Source organism: Oncorhynchus nerka, linkage group LG2, assembly GCF_034236695.1.
Source record: "Oncorhynchus nerka isolate Pitt River linkage group LG2, Oner_Uvic_2.0, whole genome shotgun sequence".
NCBI classification, from domain to species: domain Eukaryota; kingdom Metazoa; phylum Chordata; class Actinopteri; order Salmoniformes; family Salmonidae; genus Oncorhynchus; species Oncorhynchus nerka.
The window spans coordinates 23,320,203-23,345,562 of NC_088397.1; the positions used below are offsets into that span (position 1 = coordinate 23,320,203).

A 25,360-nucleotide genomic window follows, 5' to 3' on the forward strand; every position below is an offset into this window, starting at 1 on the left:
TCCCCTGTTTGCTCAGTTTGGCCGGGTGGCCAGCTCTAGGGGCCTGCACCTGAGCTCAATTTCGAGTTTCATAGCAAAGGGGCTTAATACTTACCTAAATAAGCTATTTCTGAACCTGTTTTCGCTTTGTCATTATGGGGTATTGTGTGTAGATTGAGGAATTGGTTTGATTTGATCCATTTTAGAACAAGGCTGTAACGTAACAAAATGTGGAAAAAGTCAAAGGGTCTGAATACTTTCCGAAGGCACTGTAACTCTCCCCCTCAATCAATCGTCTCTTTTTCATTGATTTTGTACCTGCAATAAACCTCCCTCTAAGTACCCCACAAAAAATGAACAAGTGTTAGGGCCACACTGTTGAGCTGATAGAGGTCATCTCCATCCAGCCTCCTTCTCTACCTACTCTTATCCTCTATCTTAGGGCCATGTCTAGAAATGATTCTAGCTAACCCTAAAATAAAAAAAACGAACCCTTTTCCTAACATTAACCTAATTACCCTAACCTGCTGCTTCTCCTAAACCAGCTCCGAAAAGTCAATTTGAACAAAAGCTGTATCCCTTCTCGACCAAACCCTTCCTTAATCCCATCTTTCATAGAGCTTGTGCTGGACACTGAATAACCCAACCAATGAACTACATGCCAGCCGCTCTTTGCATTTACTTCAGCCATTATTCATGTTGAACATCACGTTTTGTCATGACACGGGTATCAATAAAACTGAAGGCCCTGGAGACCCTCACTGGGGGCCACAACCATAATTCACACACTCATTCTGGTCTTAAGTGTTTTCATTCCCTGGTTCCCTTGGTGCAGGGAGAACATGCAGTCATCTGTCCTGTCTCCTGCGGATACAACCTCTTAGCTCCTCCACCACATCCCTTCAGCCATAGAATGGCATGTTTATGCATTTTGCCATAATCCAAACATACCGTCTGCATACCACAGCATATGAGTAGCTGGAGGGGGGTGATTTTAACTGAATCTCTCATTATTCATTTATACCCAGTAACACCGATTCACCCAGAGTGTGTGTATGTTAAGTGTGTGTGTGGTTGCGGTTGTGGGGTGGGCTGCCTGTGCTTCTCACCCTGCATTAGAAGGACTAACGATGTTGCATTATTCAGAACGGTTTGAATAATTCATAGTGAGAAGTGAATAGCCAGAGAGGATGCTGGTCAGGACTCTGGCTGGCTGGCAGTGTGAGATCTGACCTCAGTATTTTATTATTTTTTATTTAACCTTTATTTAACAAGGCAAGTCAGTTAAAAACAAATCCTTATTTACAATGACGGCCTACCCCAGTGAAACCTGGACAACGCTGGGCCAACTGTGTGCCGCCCTATGGGACTCCCATCATGGCCAGATGTGATGCAGCCTAGATTCAAACCAGGTACTGCAGTAATGCCTCTTGCACAGAGATGCAGTGCCTTAGACCACTGCGCCACCCAGAAGCCCCTGTAATGACGGGCCTGAAGTGCACTCTCTCACACATGCACACGCACACACACAGGTGGAAAAAGTACCCAGTTGTCATACTTAAGTAAAAGTATAGATACATTTACATTTACATTTAAGTCATTTAGCAGACGCTCTTATCCAGAGCGACTTACAAATTGGTGCATTCACCTTATGACATCCAGTGGAGCAGCCACTTTACAATAGTACATCTAAATCTTTTAAGGGGGGGGTGAGAAGGATTACTTTATCCTATCCTAGGTATTCCTTAAAGAGGTGGGGTTTCAGGTGTCTCCGGAAGGTGGTGATTGACTCCGCTGTCCTGGCGTCGTGAGGGAGTTTGTTCCACCATTGGGGGGCCAGAGCAGCGAACAGTTTTGACTGGGCTGAGCGGGAACTGTACTTCCTCAGTGGTAGGGAGGCGAGCAGGCCAGAGGTGGATGAACGCAGTGCCCTTGTTTGGGTGTAGGGCCTGATCAGAGCCTGGAGGTACTGAGGTGCCGTTCCCCTCACAGCTCCGTAGGCAAGCACCATGGTCTTGTAGCGGATGCGAGCTTCAACTGGAAGCAAGTGGAGAGAGCGGAGGAGCGGGGTGACGTGAGAGAACTTGGGAAGGTTGAACACCAGACGGGCTGCGGCGTTCTGGATGAGTTGTAGGGGTTTAATGGCACAGGCAGGGAGCCCAGCCAACAGCGAGTTGCAGTAATCCAGACGGGAGATGACAAGTGCCTGGATTAGGACCTGCGCCGCTTCCTGTGTGAGGCAGGGTCGTACTCTGCGGATGTTGTAGAGCATGAACCTACAGGAACGGGCCACCGCCTTGATGTTAGTTGAGAACGACAGGGTGTTGTCCAGGATCACGCCAAGGTTCTTAGCGCTCTGGGAGGAGGACACAGTGGAGTTGTAGATACCTTAATAGAAAATGACTGAAGTAAAAGTGAAAATCACCCAGTAAAATACTACTTGAGTAAAAGTCTAAAATAATTTGATTTTAAATATACTTAAGTATCAAAAGTTAAAATATGATTTCTAATTCCTTATATTAAGCAAACCAAACGGCACCATTTTCTTGTTTTTTAAATTTACGGATAGCCAGGGGCACACTCCCAACACTCAGGCATCATTTACAATTTAAGCATGTGTGTTTTGTGAGTCCGCCAGATCAGAGGCAGTAGGGATGACCAGGTATGTTCTCTTGATAAGTGAATTGGACCATTTTCCTGTCCTGCTAAGAATTTAAAATGTAACCAGTACTTTTGGGTGTCAGGGAAAATGTAAAAACTACATTATTTTCTTTAGGAATGTAGGGAAGTTAAAGTTGTCAAAAATATAAATAGTCAAGTAAAGTACAGATACCCCAAAAAACTACTTAGTAGTATTTTTACTGAAGTATTTTACACCACTGCATGTACACACCAGTGGAGGCTGGTGGGAGGAGTTATAGGAGGACTGGCTCATTGTAATGGCTGGAATGGAAGAAATGGAACGGAATCAAACGTGGTTTCTATATGTTTGATATCGTTCCATTTATTCCATTCCAGCCATTACAACAGTCCGCCCTCTTATAACTCCTCCCACCAGCCTCCACTGGGACACACACATCACACACCCAAAACCTTTAGGTTACATTACATTTATTCATACACAATCACATAATTATACAATCAAGTATTTATGGAATCAAGACAACACAACCTGGACTCATAAGAACCTTTACAATCCTCTGCCATAAAGAAGCTTTAGCTTTCATTTAGAAAATGTAACAAGTCATTCTATGATGTACTGGTGTTGCAGTTTATTTCACAGTCTAATTAAGTATTTACGTGCTATGGTCTGAGAAATTGCATTGTAACAATTGGTTATTTTAGTGCTTCTAGTACAAAGAACTGAACACTGCAGATATCACTGCAGATACCTGGTATCAAGTAGTAAAGCTATACATGGACATCTTTAAATAAATCCCAAAGAAACCAAGCGTTTACTATTCGATAATTCTCTATAACTACCATTTTACCCTACAATTTTCATGAAAATACAAGATAAAATACCAGACTGTTCAATAAAACATGCAATCTCTGCTGGACTGCAGGTTAGTCACTGTCATCATGGTCGTCATAGTCATCATCGTGATCGTCACTCTGGTGCCTATCCTCCCGGTCAACCCCGTCATAATCGTCCTTCACATCATCGTCATCCTCAGTGTTGACCTTCCCAGACAGCACGTCTTCGATCCAGTCCTCCAGTTCCTCAGCTGTGGGCAGGTCTTCATCGTTGGACATGTCCAGCCAGACACTGTCCGCCTGCCACAGTGGGGATCAAAGTTCAACCACTGGCCACCTCATCCAATTCAATTTTGTCTTCAGCTCATGAGGTAATACAGATTCTATTGTAACGAGATGTCCAGAGGTGTTATCTTACCATTAAATTGAACCAACAGGTGGAACACAACTTAAGTTAAAGGAGAGCTCAACTTACATCTGTCACGTTCACAACTCCAATCTGAGGCTTAAACAGGTTCACCTTGAAGGTCTTCTCCCAGTATGTGGTCAGCTAGATCGGGGAGACAGACAAGGCATTGGTGCAGTTTATAAAGCTGACCAAGCACACCAGATGAAATAGGTAATTATATACAGTATGATGGTGTGTGTGGGGTCAGAGGTCATACCAGTGGGAAGTCATCAGGGTCTATCCACACTATACTGAGCTCAGGGTTGTTGGTGTTGTCTCTGGCCACGTCTTTCAGGATCTCCAGGAACTCATAACCATCTGGAGAAATCACAGATGGACAGCTTAGAGATATTTGTACGCACCCATTTGTGTCCCTACCCATGTACTGTGTTAAATATGGATTCCGCATTAGGGGAAACAGCGCCACTGTCCGCCCCAGCACCTTTGTTATTATTTTTATTGTGTGGCCAAAGAGGAAATTGCAGTACATATTCTGCTGTTCCATCTTTGTTGTTGTAACATTCCAAACGGACGTTGCAGTTTCACCATTTAAGGATTCCAGTTTTACAAATGAGAAGATAAAAGATCAACAAACCTGGGTCTTCCTCCTCAGCAAAGGCTACGATGTGGATCCCATCCAGGTTATCCTCCTGGGAAAGGGACGTTGAATTTGTAAAGGGTACACATATAATACCACCAGTATAATTCCCTTTTCTCAGGGAGAGGTACAGTAACACTGTAGGTAACTCACCCACGTCTCAAACATGTCCTCTGCACGCAACTTTCTCAGAGTCGCCCTGCGGAAGACAGACCGCAGACACACAACTTTTCAAGAATATCCAACAGTAAACTGGGTCATCCATATGAGATCAGGAAGAATAGCAGTGATGATATGAAAAATGACTGGATTCTAATGATCCATCTGCACCAACGGGAGAAGTTAGAACCACAGAACTAAAGGGTCGCATTGAATGTGGATCTCCTGTTCATCTACCGATCGTTCAGTGAAGTCTGACTGACAACATTTTCACGCGATTCTACATGTAAAATCGGTTTGCACACAGGGTTCACTCTCGGGAGGCAAACGCTATTGGTGTGTTCAAGCCCTTAAATGAACTCTTTTTTCGGGTTACCTTTTGTGTTGGTGGACAAACTCCACTATCTCCATCTCTGAGAGTTGCCTGCCAGGGAGGATGGCTGGTTCTTCCATGAAGGGCTCATAGAAGTTCACCTCGTTCATCTTCAGAGAAAGGTGCTTCGCCGTCTGCATCACAACACACAACTTATCCATCACCGATGTTGTGTAGAAACGGACCTAGATACTGTCTACACGCACACAGGTTTGACTCGATTCAGGTTTGTGGACTGTACTGTACTTACAGCTTTGTCGAATGTGGCGAAGAACTTGATGTAGGGCTGAAACCGCTCTGAGGCCTCCTGGAACGCCTTGTAGTCTGATAGAATGGAAGAAGAGGAAGAGAGAGAGAGAAAGAAACAGATTACAGTTTGGTAGGATTGCATTCAAAACTCATCTTCCTTCAGAAAGCTGTGATCAGGAAAACAAGGGTTGACATTCAATTTCAATTTCCCAGCGTAATCTCTCTCCCTCCTCCTCCTCCTCAGTAACAGAACCATTTTACATCCAGCTTCTGAGGCGCCAGGCTATCCTCTCAATAAGGTCACGGCCGTAGGACCTACAATCTTCTCTCCGAAATAGGATTTTTCCTAATAAAAGCTGCATCACGCCTCTGTCAAATATGAGATTTTATCTTCCCTTCTCTCGTTTCTCTGTTTCTTCTTTGGAGCAGCACTGTCTATAATTGCTCTCGACCTATTAGACAGAGAACTAGAAACTATTAAAAGCCTCTCGGGAGGCAAGAAGGAGTGTAGATCAGCCCAGAGCAAAGTGTCTTTATAGCATCTGGCTTAATGGTTAATTGCCTCTATTAGGTCCTATGTGGAGTAGTGAGCTTCTGGGGAGTATTGGGCAGGAACAGCAGGGAGATTTTAAGGGGGCTGATTTGGACAGCTGACGTATGAAACTACACTGAGACGAGTGCACCTTAAAGCAAGAGACAATTTCTCACTCCCATGAGTTCCTCACACAATTCACTTGTTTGACTCGTGTGAACAGGCCATCTCATAATGCATGCCTTGGCATACACAGACTCACATGAGTCCTCTCCCTTGAAGTAACCAATGAGGCGTATGTCTTCCTCCATCCTCTCAAAGGCCCTCAGTTCCATAGGGTTACTGATGAGCTCCACTGGGTCCTCCAACACCTATGGGGCAGAGCAGCACAACAGCATGGCCATTAATTAACACAGTGGGAGAGAGTGGGCTGTGATGAGTGAGTTGCCTTTAATAACAGAATAGTTGCCACGTGTACCAGGCAAAAAGCTTTGCTTGTACTGTACATGAGCAACAGAAGTTTACTCCTTGCGTTTATCTTTTATTCATTTATCATGTTGCCTCTCTACTCCCTTCAAACTACACCACCAGCTGTATTTACCAGTTACAACATCCCTTCAAACTACACCACCAGCTGTCTTTACCAGTTACAACATCCCTTGAAACTACACCACCAGCTGTATTTACCAGTTACAACATCCCTTCAAACTACACCACCAGCTGTATTTACCAGTTACAACATCCCTTCAAACTACACCACCAGCTGTCTTTACCAGTTACAACATCCCTTGAAACTACACCACCAGCTGTATTTACCAGTTACAACATCCCTTGAAACTACACCACCAGCTGTATTTACCAGTTACAACATCCCTTCAAACTACACCACCAGCTGTATTTACCAGTTACAACATCCCTTCAAACTACACCACCAGCTGTCTTTACCAGTTACAACATCCCTTCAAACTACACCACCAGCTGTCTTTACCAGTTACAACATCCCTTCAAACACTAACTCTGTTTATTTTCCCAGGAAAGACAAGGGGGAGAGGACTTAGTATTCTCCTGCTGAGCCTTGCATTACATTGCAGCATTTACATATCATCTAATGAGGCAGAGGCTGTTCATTTTTTATAACATGATGAGCTAGGAAGTCTTCTCCCCTTGCGGTTCTATCCCTCTTACACTGGAGGAAGAGACACTTCCCTCTTCCTGCTGTCTTCCACCTCCCTCTTACCACTCTCTCCCATGTCCCACTTCCCCCTCTCTCCCTCTCCTACCTCTCTTCCCTCTCTCTCCTACCTCACCCTTCCCTCTCTCCTACCTCCCCCTTCCACCTCCCTCTCTCTCCCATGTCCCACCTCCCTCTTCCCTTTCTCTCCTACCTCTCTCTTCCCATGTCCCACCTCCCTCTTCCCTTTCTCTCCTACCTCTCTCTTCCCTGTCCCACCTCCCTCTTCCCTCTCTCTCCTACCTCCCTCTTCCCTCTCCCTCTTCCCTCTCTCTCCTACCTCCCTCTTCCCTCTCCCTCTTCCCTCTCCCACTTCCCTCTTACCTTTCTACCCTACCTCCCTCATTCCTCTCTCTTCTACCTCCATCTTCCCTGTCCCACCTCCCTCTTCCCTCTCTCTCTCCCTTGTCCCACCTCCCTCTTACCTTTCTCCCCTACCTCCCTCTTCCCTCTCTCTCCCTCCCTCTTCCCTCTCCCTCCCTCTCCCCACTCTCTCCTCCCTCCCTCTCCCCGCTCTCTCCTCCCTCCCTCTCTCTCCTCCCTCCCTCTCTCTCCTCCCTCCCTCTCTCTCTCTCTCTCTCTCGTCCCACCTCCCTCTTCCCTCTCTCTCCTACCTCCCTCTTCCCTCTCTCTCCTACCTCCCTCTTCCCTCTCTCTCCCTTGTCCCACCTCCCTCTTCCTCCTACCTCCCGCTTCCCTCCCCTTTGATCCTACTCACATCCAGCAGGAATTCCACCAGGGTGTCTGCTGAGAATTCCCCGTCAAACTCGATCACACGGTCGTCCTTGAAGATGTACATACTGCCCTCCTCCTCCAAACCTGAGAGCCCAGAGGAAAGGAGGATTCAGGAAGCATTGGTGACTGAGTGCCAACTGGAAAACAAGCCTTGACAAATACCTATTTTGTAGAGGTTATGGTATTTTGATGTAAAGGATTAGTTCAGAAGCCTTGTTTCCATATTCGTGTTTTGTGACCAGGGATTTGCCTGACCATATGACCTGACCAGGAATATGAACTCAGCAAAAAAAGAAATGTCCTCTCACTATCAACTGCGTTATTTTCAGCAAACATAACATGTGTAAATATTTGTATGAACATAAGATTCAACAACTGAGACATAAACTGAACAAGTTCCACAGACATGTGACTAACAGAAATGGAATAATGTGTCCCTGAACAAAGGGGGGTCAAAATAAAAAGTAACAGTCCGTATCTGGTGTGGCCACCAGCTGCATTAAGTACTGCAGTGCATCTCCTCCTCATGGACTGCACCAGATTTGCCAGTTCTTGCTGCAAGATGTTATCCCACTCTTCCACCAAGGCACCTGCAAGTTCCCAGACATTTCTGGGGGGAATGGCCCTAGCCCTCACCCTCCGATCCAATAGGTCCCAGACATGCTTAATGGGATTGAGATCCGGACTCTGCGCTGGCCATGGCAGAACACTGACATTCCTGTCTTGAAGGAAATCACGCACAGAACGAGCAGTATGGCTGGTGGCATTGTCATGCTGGAGGGTTATGTCAGGATGAGCCTGCAGGAAGGGTACCGCATGAGGGAGAAGGATGTCTTCCCTGTAACACACAGCATTGAGATTGCCTGCAATGATAACAAGCTCAGTCTGATGATGCTGTGACACACTGCCCCAGACCATGACGGACCCTCCACCACCAGAACAATCCCACGCCAGAGTACAGGCCTCGGTGTAATGCTCATTCTTTCGACGATAAACGCGAATCTGACCATCACCCCTGGTGAGACAAAACCACGACTCGTCAGTGAAGAGCACTTTTTGCCAGTCCTGTCTGGTTCAGCGACAGGGGGTTTGTGCCCATAGGCGACGTTGTTGCCGGTGTTGTCTGGTGAGGACCTGCCTTACAACAGGCATATAAGCCCTCAGTCCAGCCTCTCTCGGCCTATTGCGGACAGTCTGAGCACTGATGGAGGGATTGTGCGTTCCTGGTGTAACTCGGGCAGTTGTTGTTGCCATCCTGTACCTGTCCCGCAGGTGTGATGTTTGGATGTACCGATCCTGTGCAGGTGTTGTTACACGTGGTCTGCCACTGCGAGGACGATCAGCTGTCCATATTGTCTCCCTGTAGCGCTGTCTTAGGCGTCTCACAGTACGGACATTGCAATTTATTGCCCTGGCCACATCTGCAGTCCTCATGCCTCCTTGCAGCATGCCTAAGGTACATTCACGCAGATGAGCAGGGACCCTGGCCATCTTTCTTTTGGTGTTTTCAGAATCAGTAGAAGTGTCCTAAGTTTTCATAACTGTGACCTGAAATGCCTACCGTCTGTAAGCTGTTAGTGTTTTAACGACCGTTCCACAGGTGCATGTTCGTTAATTGTTTATGGTTCATTGAACATAGCATGGGAAACAGTGTTTAAACCCTTTACAATGAAGATCTGTGAAGTTATTTGGCTTTTTACAAATGATCTTTGAAAGACAGGGTCCTGTAAAAGGGATGTTCGCTTTTTTTGCTGAGTTTATGACAAATTATGACGTACCCAGTTTCTTGGCAACTTTGGCATCCTTCTGAGAGTCAACCATCCCAAAGCCAATGTCCTTGTCCTCCAGGACCTGTGCAGTCAGCTGAGGATTTAACAAGACACAACATTTGTCATCAGCCAACTTTTATTATTTCAACAACGTATTTCAACAACGTAGCAACAATGTGTTGTTTGGGGTGTTGTGGGCACTTATTTCCTTATGATCCACCTCAAATCATTAGACATATTCAGCATTGCATTAGTCCACTGTGGGAATTATAAATATATAACCTGCTTTCAAGCTCAACTTCCTCTCTCCCTGATGCTTGGAATTTGGGCTAGCAACAGCAGCCAGTGCTGTCTTTGTCTACACAGCTTTGATCACCAAGGTCATAGAGGAGAGCACCCTGTGGACTGACTGTGGGAGAAACTCCTTTGTAAGTGTCAGCACTGTTTACTGTTCAGAGAACACTTCCTCCGAGAGGAACAAAGGCCTCCAAACTCCCACTGCACTGCAGAGGGCTAAAGTGGAGTTTGACTGAGGTCCTTTTGTTGTGACTGGGGTGGGTACTTCTCACTTTTTGAAAAACAGATGTTTGCAAATAGTTAAGCTACTGTTTAGTATGCATCTTTACTGTCACAAGAAGCAATGGAGCCTCTTTCATTAATTAGTTCACGTTCATGAGCCAAGTAAGTAGTTACAGTGCATTCGGGAAGTATTCAGAACCCTGGTCTTTGTTCACATTTTGTTATGTTGCAGCCTTATTCTATTCTAAATGGATTAAATAGTTGTTTTCCCTCATCAATCTACACACAATACCCCATAATGACAAAGCAAAAACAGGTTTAGACATTTTTGCAAATTTATTAAACAGAAAAAACTGAAATATAACATTTACATAAGTATTCAGACCCTTTACTCAGTACTTTGTTAAAGCACCTTCAGGAGCGATTACAGACTCGAGTCTTCTTGGGTATGACGCTACAAGCTTTGCACACCTGTATTTGGGGAATTTCTCACATTCTTCTCTGCAGATCCTCTCAAGCTCTGTCAGGTTGGATGAGGAGCGTCGCTGCACAGCCATTTTCAGGTCTCTTCAGAGATGTTCGATCGGGTTCAAGTCCGGGCTCTGGCTGGGCCACTCAAGGACATTCAGGGATCAAGCCATTCCTGCATTGTCTTGGCTGTGTGCTTAGGGTTGTTGTCCTGTTGGAAGGTGACCCTTCACCCCAGTCTGAGGTCCTGAGCGCTCTGGAGCGGGTTTTCATCAAGAATCTCTGTACTTTGCTCCATTAATCTTTTCCTCAATCCTGACTAGTCTCCCATTCTCTGCCGCTGAAAAACATTTCCACAGCATGATGCTGCCACCACCACGCTTCACCGTAGGGATGCCAGATGTCCTCCAGACGTGACGCTTGCCATTCAAGCCAAAGAGTTCAATCTTGGTTTCATCAGACCAGAGAATCTTGTGTCTCATGGTCTGAGAGTCATTTAGGTGCCTTTTGGCAAACTCCAAGTGGGCTGTCATATACTTTTTACTGAGGAGTGGCTTCTGTCTGGCCACTCTACCATAAAGGCCTGATTGTTGATGTTTGTCCTTCTGGAAGGCTATCCCATCTCCACAGAGGAACTCTGACAGAGTGACCATCGGGTTTTTGGTCACCTCCCTGACCAAGGTCCTTCTCCCCCTATTGCTCTTGGTGGTTCCAAACTTTTTCCGTTTAAGAATGATGGAGGCCACTGTGTTCTTGGGGACCTTCAATGCTGCAAAAAGATGTTTGTACCCTTCCCCAGATCTGTGCCTCGACACAATACTGTGGGACAATTCCTTCGACCTCATGGCTTGGTTTTTGCTCTGACATGCACTGTCAACTGTCGGACCACATACGAGACCTTGTGTGCCTTTCCAAATCATGTCCAATCAATTGAATTTACCACAGATGGACTCCAATCAAGTTGTAGAAACATCTCAAGGATGATCAATGGAAACAGGATGCACCTGAGCTCAAGTTCGAGTCTCATAGCAAAGGGTCTTAATACTTATGTATATCAAATTTATTCAAATCAAATTGATTTATATAGCCCTTCTTACATCAGCTGATATATCAAAGTGCTGTACAGAAACTCAGCCTAAACCCCCAAACAGCAAGCAATGCAGGTGTAGAAGCACAGTATTTGTAAATAAGGTATTTCTCTTTTTCATTTTTAATAAATGAGCAAAAATGTATAAATCCTGCTTTCACTTTGTCATTATGGGGTGTTGTGTGTTGATTGAACATTTGTAATTGAATCTATTTTAGAATAAGGCTGTAATGTAACAAAAAGTGGAAGAAGTCTAGGGGTCTGAATAATTTCAGAATGCACTGTATAAACTATAATTATAAGCTGACCTAGAAACAGTGCTGGGACATTGGGGGAATCAACATGGGAATACCCATAATCATCACGACCTGATGGTATGATATTGCTCTGTTCTACAAGAGAAACAAGGTAATTCTCTCTCTGAAATTACCAATCAACAGTTTTCATTTTTTTTTAAATTTCACCTTTATTTAACCAGGTAGGCCAGTTGAGAACAAGTTCTCATTTACAACTGCGACCTGGCCAAGATGAAGCAAAGCAGTGTGACAAAAACAACACAGAGTTATACATGGACTAAACAAACATACAGTATATCTATATACAGTGTGTGCAAATGTAGTAAGATTAGGGAGGTAAGGCAATAAATAGGCCATAGTGGCGAAATAATTACAATTTAACAATTAAACACTGGAGTGATAGATGTGCAGAAGATGAATGTGCAAGTTGAGATACTGGGGTGCAAAGGAGCAAAAGATAAATAACAATATAGGGATGAGGTAGTTGGGTGACAGAAAGGTATGTGTGATTGAGGTGCCATTTGGCTTTGAGTAATCTCTGACATCAAATCTTTGTTTTACAAAGGCTTCTAATATGGTCATATAGCAGCTGTCCAGGCACAGAACTTATTTCTCTTGTCCACACAGTGTCCAGCAATCCTCATTTAAAATGTCCTGGTAGCGCATAAAGATGTCAACTCTATTTAAGATGTCACCGGAGTTGAAGTGACAGACGGTTAACTTCAGCGAGGGAAGCCATGTAAATCAACCAGCTTGAATGTGATGGAAAGACGATGCTGACCTTGGGAACAAACAGGTGCTTTTACAAAGATGTATCCAAGGAACTAGGATGTGTAATATATCTTCCATGTCAATTATCAAATTAAATGTATACATTCACGGTGGTTACCATTAAGCCTTAAAGCTCTACATGTCCCCATCCTCATCTGTTAAAATTACCTTTTGTCTGTGCTCTACACATTTTGTCTTGGGGTTGAATAATAATCCCATAATCCTATTCACTACCTTATTGACCTTGTTTACCAGAAAACATTTACTATCCGGGATCCTTGGAACGTATCTACCCTAAACCTTTGCCTTAACCATAACCCTTACCTAACCCTAATCTTAACTCTTAATTTAAACATTTTAAATTTCAACTTCAATGGGGGGTAGGGACATCCCAAGGATTCCGGATAACACTGACCCTCAGACAAGGAATGTTGGCCCCTGTTGGCTGACCTATAGCATCTGAACATCCCTGCACTACTTTCTCCCCCCCTCTCTCCTCCACTCTCACCTCATCTCCTCTTCCCCCTCTTACCTCCAGCACAAGCTCAGTCATCTGAAGCTGCTTCTGTCTGCCTTTGTGAGCCGGCTGCGGTTCATGGTAGAGTAGGCATAGCATGTCAAACCTCTTCAGAGCCTTCTTGTAGTTGCGTTCGTTGATGTGCAGAACGCGGTCCTTCCCGTCAAAGCTGGGGAACTCCAGTCCCTGCTCTGCAGAGCACAGCGAGGCCAGGTACAGACAGGGCAATAGGGACAGCCAGAGGAGCTGCATGCTTCTTAGAGGGAAATGCCCACTAGTGGACAATGAGTAGGAACTGGAAGAAGCAGGGGAAACTATACAGAACTAGAACCCTTGAGCCTTCAATGGGTAGTAGCCAGTACTAGCCACCAATTTGCACCAGTTAAAGAAACAGAAAAATACGTTTTTGAAAATAACAAGCAAGAGAAGAATTATTGTTTATCCTAAAGTCTCCAGCTTTGGTTGTATTATTTCACTCTCTCTCTCTCTAGTTCTCTTTCTGCCTCTCTCTCGCTTCCCCTTCCTCTCTCTCTTCCTCCCTCTCTCTCTCTCTTCCGCACTCTCTCTAGCTCTCTTTCTGCCTCTTTTCCTTCCTCGTTCTCTCTCTCTTTCTCTCTCTCTAGTTCTCTTTCCTGCTCTCTCTCTTGCCTGCCTCACACTGTGGTTGAAAAAAATAGGTCCCCAAAAGTGAATCCGGGGAGTTTTGGCAGAGTGGAAATCTCACAATAAAATAGCAAGTGATCACCTTTCTATCGCACTTTCGGGGTATTTTTAGGAGGCCAGTTGTTTCTGGGCTTAAAATAACTGTTGGGCTGCAGAAAAGAGGACAGATAGATAGGAGAACCCCAGGGGGTTTCCACTGTCTCTCTATCAGCGCCTGACATGATGAAACATCTCTCTAGCTGTCGGGGGAATAGCCAAGGAGTTGGGGTGTGGGGCGGAGGAGAGAAGTTGATCAGGATCCCCATTATTTTAGCAATGAGTGTGTTTTCAGTAATGTGAAGTGCTGTTACAGCAATGCATGTTATCCTAATACAGTAGAGTGTTTAAAGAATAATAGGTCTAAAGCCTGATCTACAATGTGAAGGAAATGTAATCATTGCCCTCACACAAGCCACTGTTTGTGCTAAGGAAGCCACAGTGTGTTTAGCTAACATTCCAATCCTTGTACTTCGTGTCATATGCCAAATGGCAAGGAGTGGAATGATATCTTAACAGACTGGTACCCAGACTAACAATGTGTTACCATGGTGCAGATGAGCGTACTGAATACAGATTTGTTCATTGTGTAATGTAGCTCCACGGCCGGGTAGAGAGGGCTGAAATAACACTTACAATGCCATCTAAGACATGAGAGAAAAGTTTACAAATGTAATATGTCTGTGTCCTATATTTGTCAGGAGGACTAACAGCGTGGAACAAGGGTGTGTACATAACTGTGATTGAATGCGTTTTGTGTTTGATCAAATTCAAATCAAGTGAGCAGCAGATTGAGGCCTCTTTCCATTGAAACAAAAAGAAGCAATGTACAGAACCAACCTGGACTCAGAGCTACATGTAAACATAGTTAAAGGAAATCTGTCTCCCGCCATGTAGTACGATATGTTACGTTTCCTATGGTATGTATTAATTTGTGGATGTCCATCATCCATTTCGTATGATATGTTCCGAATTGCAATTCGTACAATATGTTATGAATCCCAATTTGTTGTGGCTAACATAAACTAGGTGGCTAGGAGTTAAGGTTAGGAGTTAAGGATAGAGTTAGGAGTTAGGTTAAATGGTTAAAGTTAGCTAACATGTTAAGTATTTGCAAAGTGGCTAAAATGCTAAAGTTATCCGTCATGAGATTAGGCGAACTATTAGAATTTAGCAACCAGGAAATGGAGGAGCGATTTCTGCATAGTGCTTCTTTAATAAAGAGGCACTATGCAGTAATAGCTCTGCCATTTCCTGGTTGCTAAAATTCGAATAGTTCGCCTAATTTCAGTTTATGTAACAAAACAAGCAGTCATTGTGTAGAGAATCATTGTACCATCTAAATCGTTGTGAAATATATTTCCAAATTAAAAATATTGTAGCTTTCAGTAACCTGTTTTATGTAACTATACCAAACATAATATATCATACTAATTTGGGTGTCTCGGATTTACGTTTTCTATGTTAAATCTAGTCTATGAGACCAGGGTGACAGAACACACACAAAATGGTCACAATATTACGGGGAGATACGTCAAAACCTGTAATTACGGTAAGTGTTTTCAGACCCAACTAGAGGCTGACCAAGCATCAGTCATTGCTAACTGTCTGAGCGAAGAAAACGAAGCTGCCGTGGCTCTTCATCCCTCTTCTAACTTTACAGTTTTGTGGAGTTGATTTCATTGTGGCCGGGTTTCATCCCAGCTAGTTAGTTTGTTAGCTAACGTTAACTGGGCTAAGTTAGCTAACGTAGCAAGTAGAAACAACTGGTTGCATGCGAAATAATATATATTTCTTCATTTTTAGCAGAAATCTTAATACAATATCGGATACAGAGTTTTCCCAAGGCACCCTTTAAAAAAAATAGGAACTTGGATTAACGGTGTGGCTCAAACTGTTACTTTAGCTAAGGTTAGTTAATGTAATGCAACAGGTCTGTCACTTTTTCCCCCATCTTTATTTAACCAGGTAGGGTAGTTGAGAACAAGTTCTCATTTGCAACTGCGACCTGGCCAAGATAAAGCATAGCAGTTCGACACATACAACAACACAGAGTTACACATGGAATAAACAAACATACAGTCAATAATACAGTATAAAAAAGAAAACAAAAAGTCTATACAGTGAGTGCAAATGAGGTAAGATAAGGGAGTTAAGGCAATAAATAGGCCATGGTGGCGAAGTAATTACAATATAGCAATTAAACACTGGAATGGTAGATTTGCAGAATGGTAGATTTGCAGAAGATGAATGTGCAAGTACAGATACTGGGGTGCAAAGGAGCAAGATAAATAAATAAACACAGTTTGGGGATGAGGTAGTTGGATGGGCTATTTACAGATTGGCTATGTGAAGAAAAAAAAAATGTTGAAAGATAATGATGAAATAATTCACTCTGAAACCTTATAATTCTATGAAAATTATTAGAATCCTAAAATTATAATCTGATGTGTGTAGTTTTAGTAAGTAAAATTATAATTAATGATGTGTGTAGTTTTAGTCAGAATTAGGGTAAAATATATCTGTACAAAATATCTTTATAGTATCTTAAACACAGACTGTCTGAGCAAAATTCGGTGCCGACCTGGCTAGGCCTCAGAGATTTGGGAGGGGCGGGGAGTACTTCTCAGGGTCTCCTTAATCTTGGGGGAGGACAGGGAGTACTTCTCACCGTCTCCCTAATCTTTGTTGGCTGGGTAGTGATACAGTATGTGCATAGGATACCTGCTGTTTGTGTGTGAAGGTATGTGCATAAGGAGCCAGTATAAGAATGGATCGTTTTGTACAACGGACTAGGACGTCCTCGTGAATAAACATTCGACTATTGATGGCTGGGCCTCGGTTTTCATTTCAACCACTATCTTATAAATTCTGGGTTTCAGACTGAGTAGTTAATTGAGGTTCAGTTTATGAACATTGAGAACATAATTCTCATAACACTATGTACAGGTGCAGTGATCTGTGAGCTGCTCTGACAGCTGGTGCTTAAAGCTAGTGAAGGAGATATGAGTCTTCAGCTTCAGTGAATTTTGCAGTTTGTTCCAGTCATTGGCAGCAGAGAACTGGAAGGAAAGGCGGCCAAAGGATGAATTGGCTTTGGGGGCGACCAGTGAGATATACCTGCTGGAGCGCGTGCTACAAGTGGGTGCTGCTATGGTGACCAGTGAGCTGAGATAAGGCAAGGCTTTACCTAGCAGAGACTTGTAGATGACCTGGAGCCAGTGGGTTTGGCGACGAGAGTGAAGCGAGGGCCAGCCAACGAGAGCGTACAGGTTGCAGTGGTGGGTAGTATATGGGGCTTTGGTGACAAAACGGATGGCACTGTGATAGACTGCATCAAATTTGTTGAGTAGAGTGTCGGAGGCTATTTTATAAATGACATCGCCAAAGTCGAGGATCGGTAGGATGGTCAGTTTTACAAGGGTATGTTTGGCAGCATGAGTGAAGGATGCTTTGTTGCGAAATAGTAAGCCGATTCTGGATTTAATTTTGGATTGGAGATGCTTAATGTGAGTCATCAAGGAGAGTTTACAGTCTAACCAGACACCTAGGTATTTGTAGTTATCCACATATTCTAAGTCAGAGCCGTCCAGAGTAGTGGTGCTGGACGGGCGGTTGAAGAGCATGCATTTAGTTTTACTTGCATTTAAGAGCAGTTGGAGGCCACGGAGGGAGAGTTGTATGGCATTGAAGCTCGTCTGGAGGTTAGTTAACACAGTGTCCAACGAAGGGCCAGAAGTATACAGAATGGTGTCGTCTACGTGGAGGTGGATCAGAGAATCACCAGCAGCAAGAGCGACATCATTGATGTATACAGAGCGACATCATTGATGTATACAGAGAAAAGAGTTGGCCCGAGAATTGAACCCTATGACACCCTCATAGAGACTGCCAGAGGTCCGGACAACAGGCCCTCCGATTTGACACATTGAGCTCTATCAGAGAAGTAGTTGGTAAAACAGGCGAGGCAATCATTTGAGAAACCAAGGCTATTGAGTCTGCCAATAAGAATGTGGTGATTGACAGAGTCGAAAGCCTTGGCCAGGTCGATGAATACGGCTGCACAGTAATGTCTCTTATCGATGGCAGTTATGATATCATTTAGGACCTGTCACTTGGCTGAGGTGCACCCATGACCAGCTCTGAAACCAGATTGCATAGCGGAGAAGGTACGGTGAGATTCGAAATGGTCGGTAATCTGTTTTTTAACTTGGCTTTTGAAGACCTTAGAAAGGCAGGGTAGGATAGATCTAGGTCTGTAGCAGTTTGGGTCTCGAGTGTCTCCCCCTTTGAAGAGGGGGATGACCGCTGCAGCGTTCCAATCTTTGGGAATCTCAGACGATATGAGAGGTTGAACTGGCTAGTGATAGGGTTTGCAACAATTTTGGCAGATAATTTTAGAAAGAGATGGTCCAGATTGTCTAGCCCAGCTGATTTGTAGGGGTCCAGATTTTGCAACTCTTTCAGATCATCAGCTATCTGGATTTGGGTGAAGGAGAAATCGGGGAGGCAGCTGGGAGGAGGTGCTCTTATTCTCAATGGACTTTACAGTGTCCCAGAACTATTTTGAATTTGTGCTACAGGATGCAAATTTCTGCTTGAAAAAGCTAGCCTTAGCTTTCCTAACTGCCTGTGTATATTGGTTCCTAATTTCCCTGAAAAGTTGCATATCACGGGGGCTATTCAATGCTAATGCAGAACGCCACAGGATGTTTTTGTGCTAGTCAAGGGCAGTCAGGTCTGGAGAGAACCAAGGGCTATATCTGTTCCTGGTTCGACATTTTTTGAAAGGGGCATGCTTAGGTCGATTAGAAAGGCCTGCTTGCTGAAGTGTTTTAGGGAGCGTTTCACAGTGATGAGGGGTGGTCGTTTGACCGCGGACCCATTACGGATGCAGGCAATGAGGCAGTGATCGCTGAGATCTTGTTTGAAAACAGCAGAGGTATATTTGGAGGGCAAGTTCGTTAGGATGATATCTATGGGGGTGCCCGTGTTTACAGATTTGGGGTTGTACCTGGTGGGTTCATTGATCATTTGTGTGAGATTGAGGGCATCAACAACCCCAAATCTGTAAACCCAAATCTGTAGATTCTAGGATGGCCGGGGTGTCAAGCATGTCCCAGTTTAGGTCACCTAGCAGCACGAGCCCTGAAGACAGATGGGGGGCAGTCAGTTCACATATGGTGTCCAGGGCACAGCTGGGGGCAGAGTGGCCTATAGCAAGCAGCAACAGTGAGACTTGTTTCTGGAAAGGTGGATTTTTAAAATAGAAGCTCAAATTGTTTGGGTACAGACCTGGATAGTAAGACAGAACTCTGCAGTAGATTGCAACTCCGCCCCTTTTGGCAGTTCTATCTTGTCGGAAAATGTTATTGTTAGGGATGGAAATGTCAGGGTTTTTGGTAGTCTTCCTGAGCCAGGATTCAAACATGGCTAGGACATCCGGTTTGGCAGAGTGTGCTAGGGCAGTGAATAAAACAAACTTAGGGAGGACGCTTCTAATGTTAACATGCATGAAACCAAGGCTTTTAAGGTTACAGAAGTCAACAAATGAGAGAGCCTGAGGAATAGGAGTGGAGCTAGGCACTGCAGGGCCTGGGTTAACCTCCACATCACCAGAGGAACAGAGGAGGAGTAGGATAAGGGTACGGCTAAAGGAACTGGTCGCCTAGTTCGTTCAGACCAGAGAGTAAAAGCAACAGAATTCTGGGTGCGGTAGAATAGATTCAAGGCATAATGTACAGACAAAGGTATGGTAGGATGTGAATACAGTGGGGGTAAACCTGTGCATAGAGTGACAATGAAAACCAGGTGATGTCACTGAATGTGTTGGAGGTGGAATTAAAGTGTTCACTAAGGTGTATTGAGCAGGGCTAGAGGTTCTACAGTGAAATAAGGCAATAAATACTAACCAAAACAGCAATGGACAAGGCATATTGACGTTAGGGAGAGGCATGCGTAGCCGAGTATTCATGGGAGTCCAGTGAGTGGCTTCAGGCAGCTAGAGGGCCGTGGCTAGCAGCTAGCAGAAGGCAACTTAGAAGGACGTCGCGACGGAAGAAAGTCTGTTGTGGCCCCCTCGTGCTGAATATGTCAGCAGACGGATCAGCAGGGCTCCGTGTGGTAAACCAAGCCAATTGGCAAAATAGGTATAGTGGCCGAAGAATTTGTCCAATGAGCCTCTTAAGCTAACAGTCCGGTGTGCTCTAGACAGCTAACGTTAGCGGGCTAGTCAGTTTAAGTACCCCATCGAGCAGATTTCGTCGGTAGTCCAGTCGTGAAGAATCGGCGGGGTTCCGTGTCCCGTACCGGCAGTAGAAGGGGGTCCGGGTCAGTTGGCAAAAAGGGTATTATAGCCTAAGAGTGGCTGTTGGCCTTCTGCTAGCCGGGATAGGGGCCTAGCATGGGCTAGTTCCAGGCTAATTGGTGCTAGCTTCGTTACTTGTAGTAACGCTACTTGTAGTAATGTTACTTCGGATTATCTTATGTTTACCCTAACCCAGCCTGGTCTCATAGACTAGATGTAACATAGTAAATGTAAATCATAACATAGTAAATTAGTAAAATACAGTATTTTACGTTTAGTATGGTTACATAAGACAGAAGGTTACTCAAGGGAAAAACGAATGGAGGGTGGTTGGTCCGGTGGGCATATAACGCAAATGTCGAGGAACCCAAAGGTTGCGAGTTCAAATCTCATCATGGACAATTTTAGCTAACTAGCAACTTTGCAACTACTTTAAAAAGGTTAGCAAACCTAAATCTTAACCTTAACCCAAACCGCTAGCTAAAGTTAACCACCTAGCTAATGTTAGTCACAACAAATTGGAATACGTAACATATCATATTAATTGCAATTTGTAACATATCATATGAAATGGAGTGTCTTAGATTTATGTACAGAATAATACGAAATGCTCTGAGACCAGGTTGCCTTTCCTGACCTCAGTCTCTTCTAAATACTAGTGTGCAGCTTATCCCATATTTACAACCCAAGGCAGTGTAAGTAGCCTTTGCCACAGGCTTTCAGTGTGTAAGCAATCATGCATACTGATCTGTATTTCAGTAGTCCAGGAAGTGCATGCTCTTTGCCTAACAAGCTCTGTTTTATTAGGTAATGGTGACAGGTGGCAGATATACCTTGAAAATATCACCAAAGCCACGCAACAATACAAGCCTTGCAGCCCATACAACTGCAGTTAATGCATGCAGGAGAACAGATGTTCCTCCCCATGAAAACAATATTGCTATACAAAAGGGTTTCAGCTTTTTACCAAAAAGCCGTTGTTTACCTTGTTAGAGCAGATCTTTCATTCTCTCTCCATTGTCCTCAATCCATCCAGTGTCTTGAATGATAACCTACGACCCTTCAGAGAGGGAGTGTCTGAGGAGCTCATGACGGACACGCTTTGTCGTGGTGTGGGCACCCATTACCAAATCATTAATGGTAAACTGTGTCGGGAACAGAACTGTATGTTCCCAGCCAGGTGAGGAAATAAAAACATTACAATTAGTCTGTGTACAAATTTGAGTTTGTGTGTGCGCAAGTGTTTCTCATCAAGCTTAGAAGTCAGACCCTGGTTTTGTATGATAAATGTGGTCCATTAATTAGTGGTCGATCATTTAGTAACATTTATTATCTTTAGGCCAATATCAGTAGCGAGCTAGTTAATATGATACCGTCATCATGTCTCTCTGATTGGTTTAGTGTCATGTCTCACCCGCCTGTCTCTCTGGTTGGTTTAGGTGTAGTGTCATGTCTCACCCGCCTGTCTCTCTGATTGGTTTAGTGTCATGTCTCACCCGCCTGTCTCTCTGGTTGGTTTAGGTGTAGTGTCATGTCTCACCCGCCTGTCTCTCTGATTGGTTTAGGTGTAGTGGGGTGGAGCACTTCATCCTGCAGGTGATTGACAGACGTGACGTGGAGGACGTGTGGGACTACCCTCAGGTGCCAGGCTGGGTGCAGCCTATCCTGCCTGTCCTGTCTTTCAGTAAGGTCAGCTCTGCAACCATGCATGTCCTCATCACACACATACACACACAACAGTGTTGCTTGTTTATGTTATTTCGAAATATGTTTTTACTTTTGTACATTAGATATATTTGTTGGAAGTAGTAAAAGAGAGTTGTCCAATGTGATGGCATTTGTTAGTGTAAAATTAAAGTGTGTTGTGTGCATTTAGACTGCTGACTACCATGACATCATGTATCCTGCCTGGACGTTTTGGGAGGGGGGCCCATATATCCCACTGGAATGGATGATGGGACCTCTTAAAAAGTAGGGTTGACCTACTTGTGGTACAAGGAAACATTTGTATTTTATTTATACTACCAGATCATTTTCTCTGTTATTCACAAACACTGTCTTAGATCGGCAGCACAGTGGCCCTGGAAGAGGAAGGAGTCCAGAGGATTCTTCAGAGGCTCCAGGACTAGTCCTGAGAGGGACCCCCTGGTCCAGAGAGGCTCCAGACCTGGTGGATGCTGAGTACACCAAGAACCAGGCCTGGAAGTCTATCTGGAACTACCAATGCAAATGTCTGTGTGACAGTGGCTTTTTTATTTAACAAGGCAAGTAAGTTAAGAACAAATTCTTATTTACAATGACGACCTAGGAACAGTGGGTTAACTGCCTTGTTCAGGGACAGAACAACATTTTTTTTTTACCTTGTCAGCTCTGGGATTCGATCTAGCAACCTTTCGGTTACTGGCCCAACACTCTAACCACTAGGCTACCTGCCGCTTGAAATGCACTGAGAGCAGTGCTATGTTTTTCGACCGCAATATCAACAACTGTTCAATATCTTCTTATTTTTTGCCAAGGACACACTAGGTAGACCACCAGCTCAGGAGATTCCCCTGGTGGAGCACTGTCAATACAAGTAAGAACAAGATATTATGGTGGAAATGTATTGCGCTTGGTTTTGTGTATACAATGTTTTACATCAAGTGCATAGATGTGGCTTCACTCTAAAATTAGACTTGTTAAAAAAAAATGTTTTTAGCTTCAGAGATTTTATAGATTGACTGAGTAAACATGGCCCTGGTTTTCATGACTTGAGAGGGAAACTTTCGTTACTTGTTTCAAAGGTCAGTTAATTAACCCTGGTTATTTATCTTACACCTTCAGCTATGGTATGAAACACTACAGGTGTGCATTGTCAGCTTCAGTTACATTTGCACGTAAGGCCAGGGCTCCAAATCGTGGCCCCACCTGTTACAGACTACCAGTTACCAAGGACAGGGTTAACTTTTTCCTTACCCTGTACACATTGTGATTTCCACCACAATTCCTACCTCATCATCTGACCTCTAACCCCTCAGGTACCTGTTTAACTTCCGGGGCGTGGCGGCCAGCTTCCGCCTCAAGCACCTGTTCCTGTGTGGCTCTCTGGTCTTCCATGTAGGGAGGGAGTGGATGGAGTTCTTCTATCCCCAGCTGCTACCCTGGGTACACTACATCCCTGTCAAACAGGACCTCTCTGACCTCAGGTGACCCATCTGGCTTGGCTGTGTGTCATAACTGTCTAGACTATATGGAGATCCAGTCAATAGATAGCTGCAGATTGATATTTGTTCACACTGCTTATTAATGTCCCTAATGCTGGTCTTAGAATGAAGAATTGCTGGTCTTCACATTTAGGCTGTGGTCTCCCCATAGATTCTCCATATGGTTAGATGTAATGGAGTACCTTTTTTTTAAAGTATTGTGTTATAGAAGATTTAGGAGTTGAAAAAACGCTATAAGAAGAAAGTGGCTATTTGGGATTGAAATGACCATTGGGATTAGCACACAGAAAGAGTAGGATACTGTATATGTTGGTTCTATCACACGGTTTACAGTTTGTATTTAGCAGACCTGGGTTCAAATACTGTTTAGGGTATTATAATTACTTTCAAATATAGTAGTTGAATATTGGAGTGTATTTGGAAATACACTTGGAAAGTATTTGAAGATACTCAAATACACTCCCATGCATTTAGTCCAGGTATTAGATTATTGTTGTTGTTGAAATTAGTATTTGAAAGGGGGATACCTATTCAGTTGTACAACTGAAATGTGTCTTCTGCATTTAACGCAAACCCTCTGAAAATACAGTACTTTCAAATAGTAGGCTGTTTATAGGAAGTTATTTGAAAATACTTTCAAATAATTCCAATAGAAGTAGTTGATTCGGGCCGCATTATTTGAAAATACTTATTTTCTCTGTATTTAAGTATTTAAATAACAAATGATCAAATACACATTTATTTTAACCCAGGCCTGGTATTTAGTCTTTCCATGCTCAAAATATCAGTGACTTTATGCCTTGAAAGGAACTTAGAGTAGAGGATTTAGGAAGAGCTTGATAGCGTTTGCCATCAACTGATTTCTACTATCTCACCCCACACTGAAATTGTGTGAAAAATCAATGAAATTGGTTGTTTCTGGGAAATTACACCTAAAAGGCTATTTTCCAACAGCTTTCCCTTACTGCCCTCTAGTGTGTGACCGAAGCCCTGTATACTGCTCAGGAGTTGATACTTACATCTTCCATTTGATTTCCAGTGGTCCATTCAACTACAAACACAACCAAAACACTCCTCACCTCAAGAGTGTTGCCTCTGTTTAAGAAGAATAATGCACAACCATTGCCATATACTGTAGAGATACGATGTAGCTTGAAACACTACATATTAAGCAGTAAATAACTACACTCAACACCAAGTGCCAATAGAACATTATTCATTCATGTAGAATGACATGTCAAACCCACTGTCACTACACTACTTTACTTGGACCTGTCTTGGAAAAGATGAGTATAAGCCACAATGGTCCCGAAATGTTGAATATGTTCTAGTATTCCCATCGTAGAATGTATGTGTTATAGTTCTCTGATTCTACAGCTGTGGCACACACATATGGAAGGTACTTTGTGCTGTGTATTGTCTTGACCAAAGAGTAAGAGGTACAATGCCAAAAAACTATGTTCAGCTTGTGGTCAAAACATATGACGTGATCTTCATGGTTAGTCAGAGTATTGTATGCACAGAAATTGTACTATCAATGGCAGGTGATTCACCTGCAAAATCAGTGGAATGGTTTTGGTTTGTCTGTTGGCCTTTAATTAACAGTAATTGATGCTATTTTTTGGCATGAAACACAATGACAATGTTGTGATATGATGCAATAACATTTTATATCGAATGTATCATTTTTTACCTCTAATAAACCATTCAAATCTCAAGTAAATTCAGAATGGTCTCCGTATAATGTGTATGTTTGGTCCTCCACCTGAAGGGGGTGCTCTCCAACTAAATATCTTCAATTTACCAGCTAGCAGTTCAGCGGTGTGCGGGTGGAAAGCAGAAGCAGAAAAACAAAATACAAGGACATTTCACATTAAATAGGTAAATACTCGGTAAACAATTTAACCGTTCAAACGTAGTCTGTGATATAACAATGATTAACT

At 43.7% G+C, this 25,360-nt stretch overlaps 1 protein-coding gene and 1 pseudogene across 1 annotated transcript; one reads left to right on the forward strand and one right to left on the reverse strand.

Moving 5' to 3' along the window:
* Window positions 1-2,861: 2,861 nt before the first annotated feature.
* Window positions 2,862-13,813, reverse strand: LOC115132680 (calsequestrin-2-like). The gene is made up of 11 exons (XM_065024852.1): window positions 13,224-13,813; window positions 9,560-9,644; window positions 7,765-7,865; window positions 6,078-6,186; window positions 5,285-5,358; window positions 5,038-5,168; window positions 4,656-4,701; window positions 4,500-4,554; window positions 4,122-4,222; window positions 3,932-4,006; window positions 2,862-3,756 (listed from the first exon to the last, which is right to left on the reverse strand). The coding sequence occupies exons 1-11, from the start codon at window positions 13,458-13,460 to the stop codon at window positions 3,547-3,549; spliced, it is 1,224 nt and encodes a 407-aa protein (XP_064880924.1). The 5' UTR covers window positions 13,461-13,813; the 3' UTR covers window positions 2,862-3,546.
* A 5,274-nt stretch (window positions 13,814-19,087) lies between these two features.
* On the forward strand, window positions 19,088-25,047 carry LOC115144525 (protein O-glucosyltransferase 1-like; annotated as a pseudogene).
* Window positions 25,048-25,360: the final 313 nt, after the last annotated feature.

Excerpts from the sequence above, each read along its gene's own strand:
- LOC115132680 (XM_065024852.1), bottom strand. The coding sequence starts at position 13,460 with ATGCAGCTCCTCTGGCTGTCCCTATTGCCCTGTCTGTACCTGGCCTCG. Across the intron at positions 5,359-6,077 it reads CTTCAAGGGAGAGGACTCAT|ACTACAAGGCGTTCCAGGAG; the intron begins GTGAGTCTGTGT and ends CCATTCTATCAG. Across the intron at positions 5,169-5,284 it reads TCGCCACATTCGACAAAGCT|ACGGCGAAGCACCTTTCTCT; the intron begins GTAAGTACAGTA and ends GTTGTGATGCAG.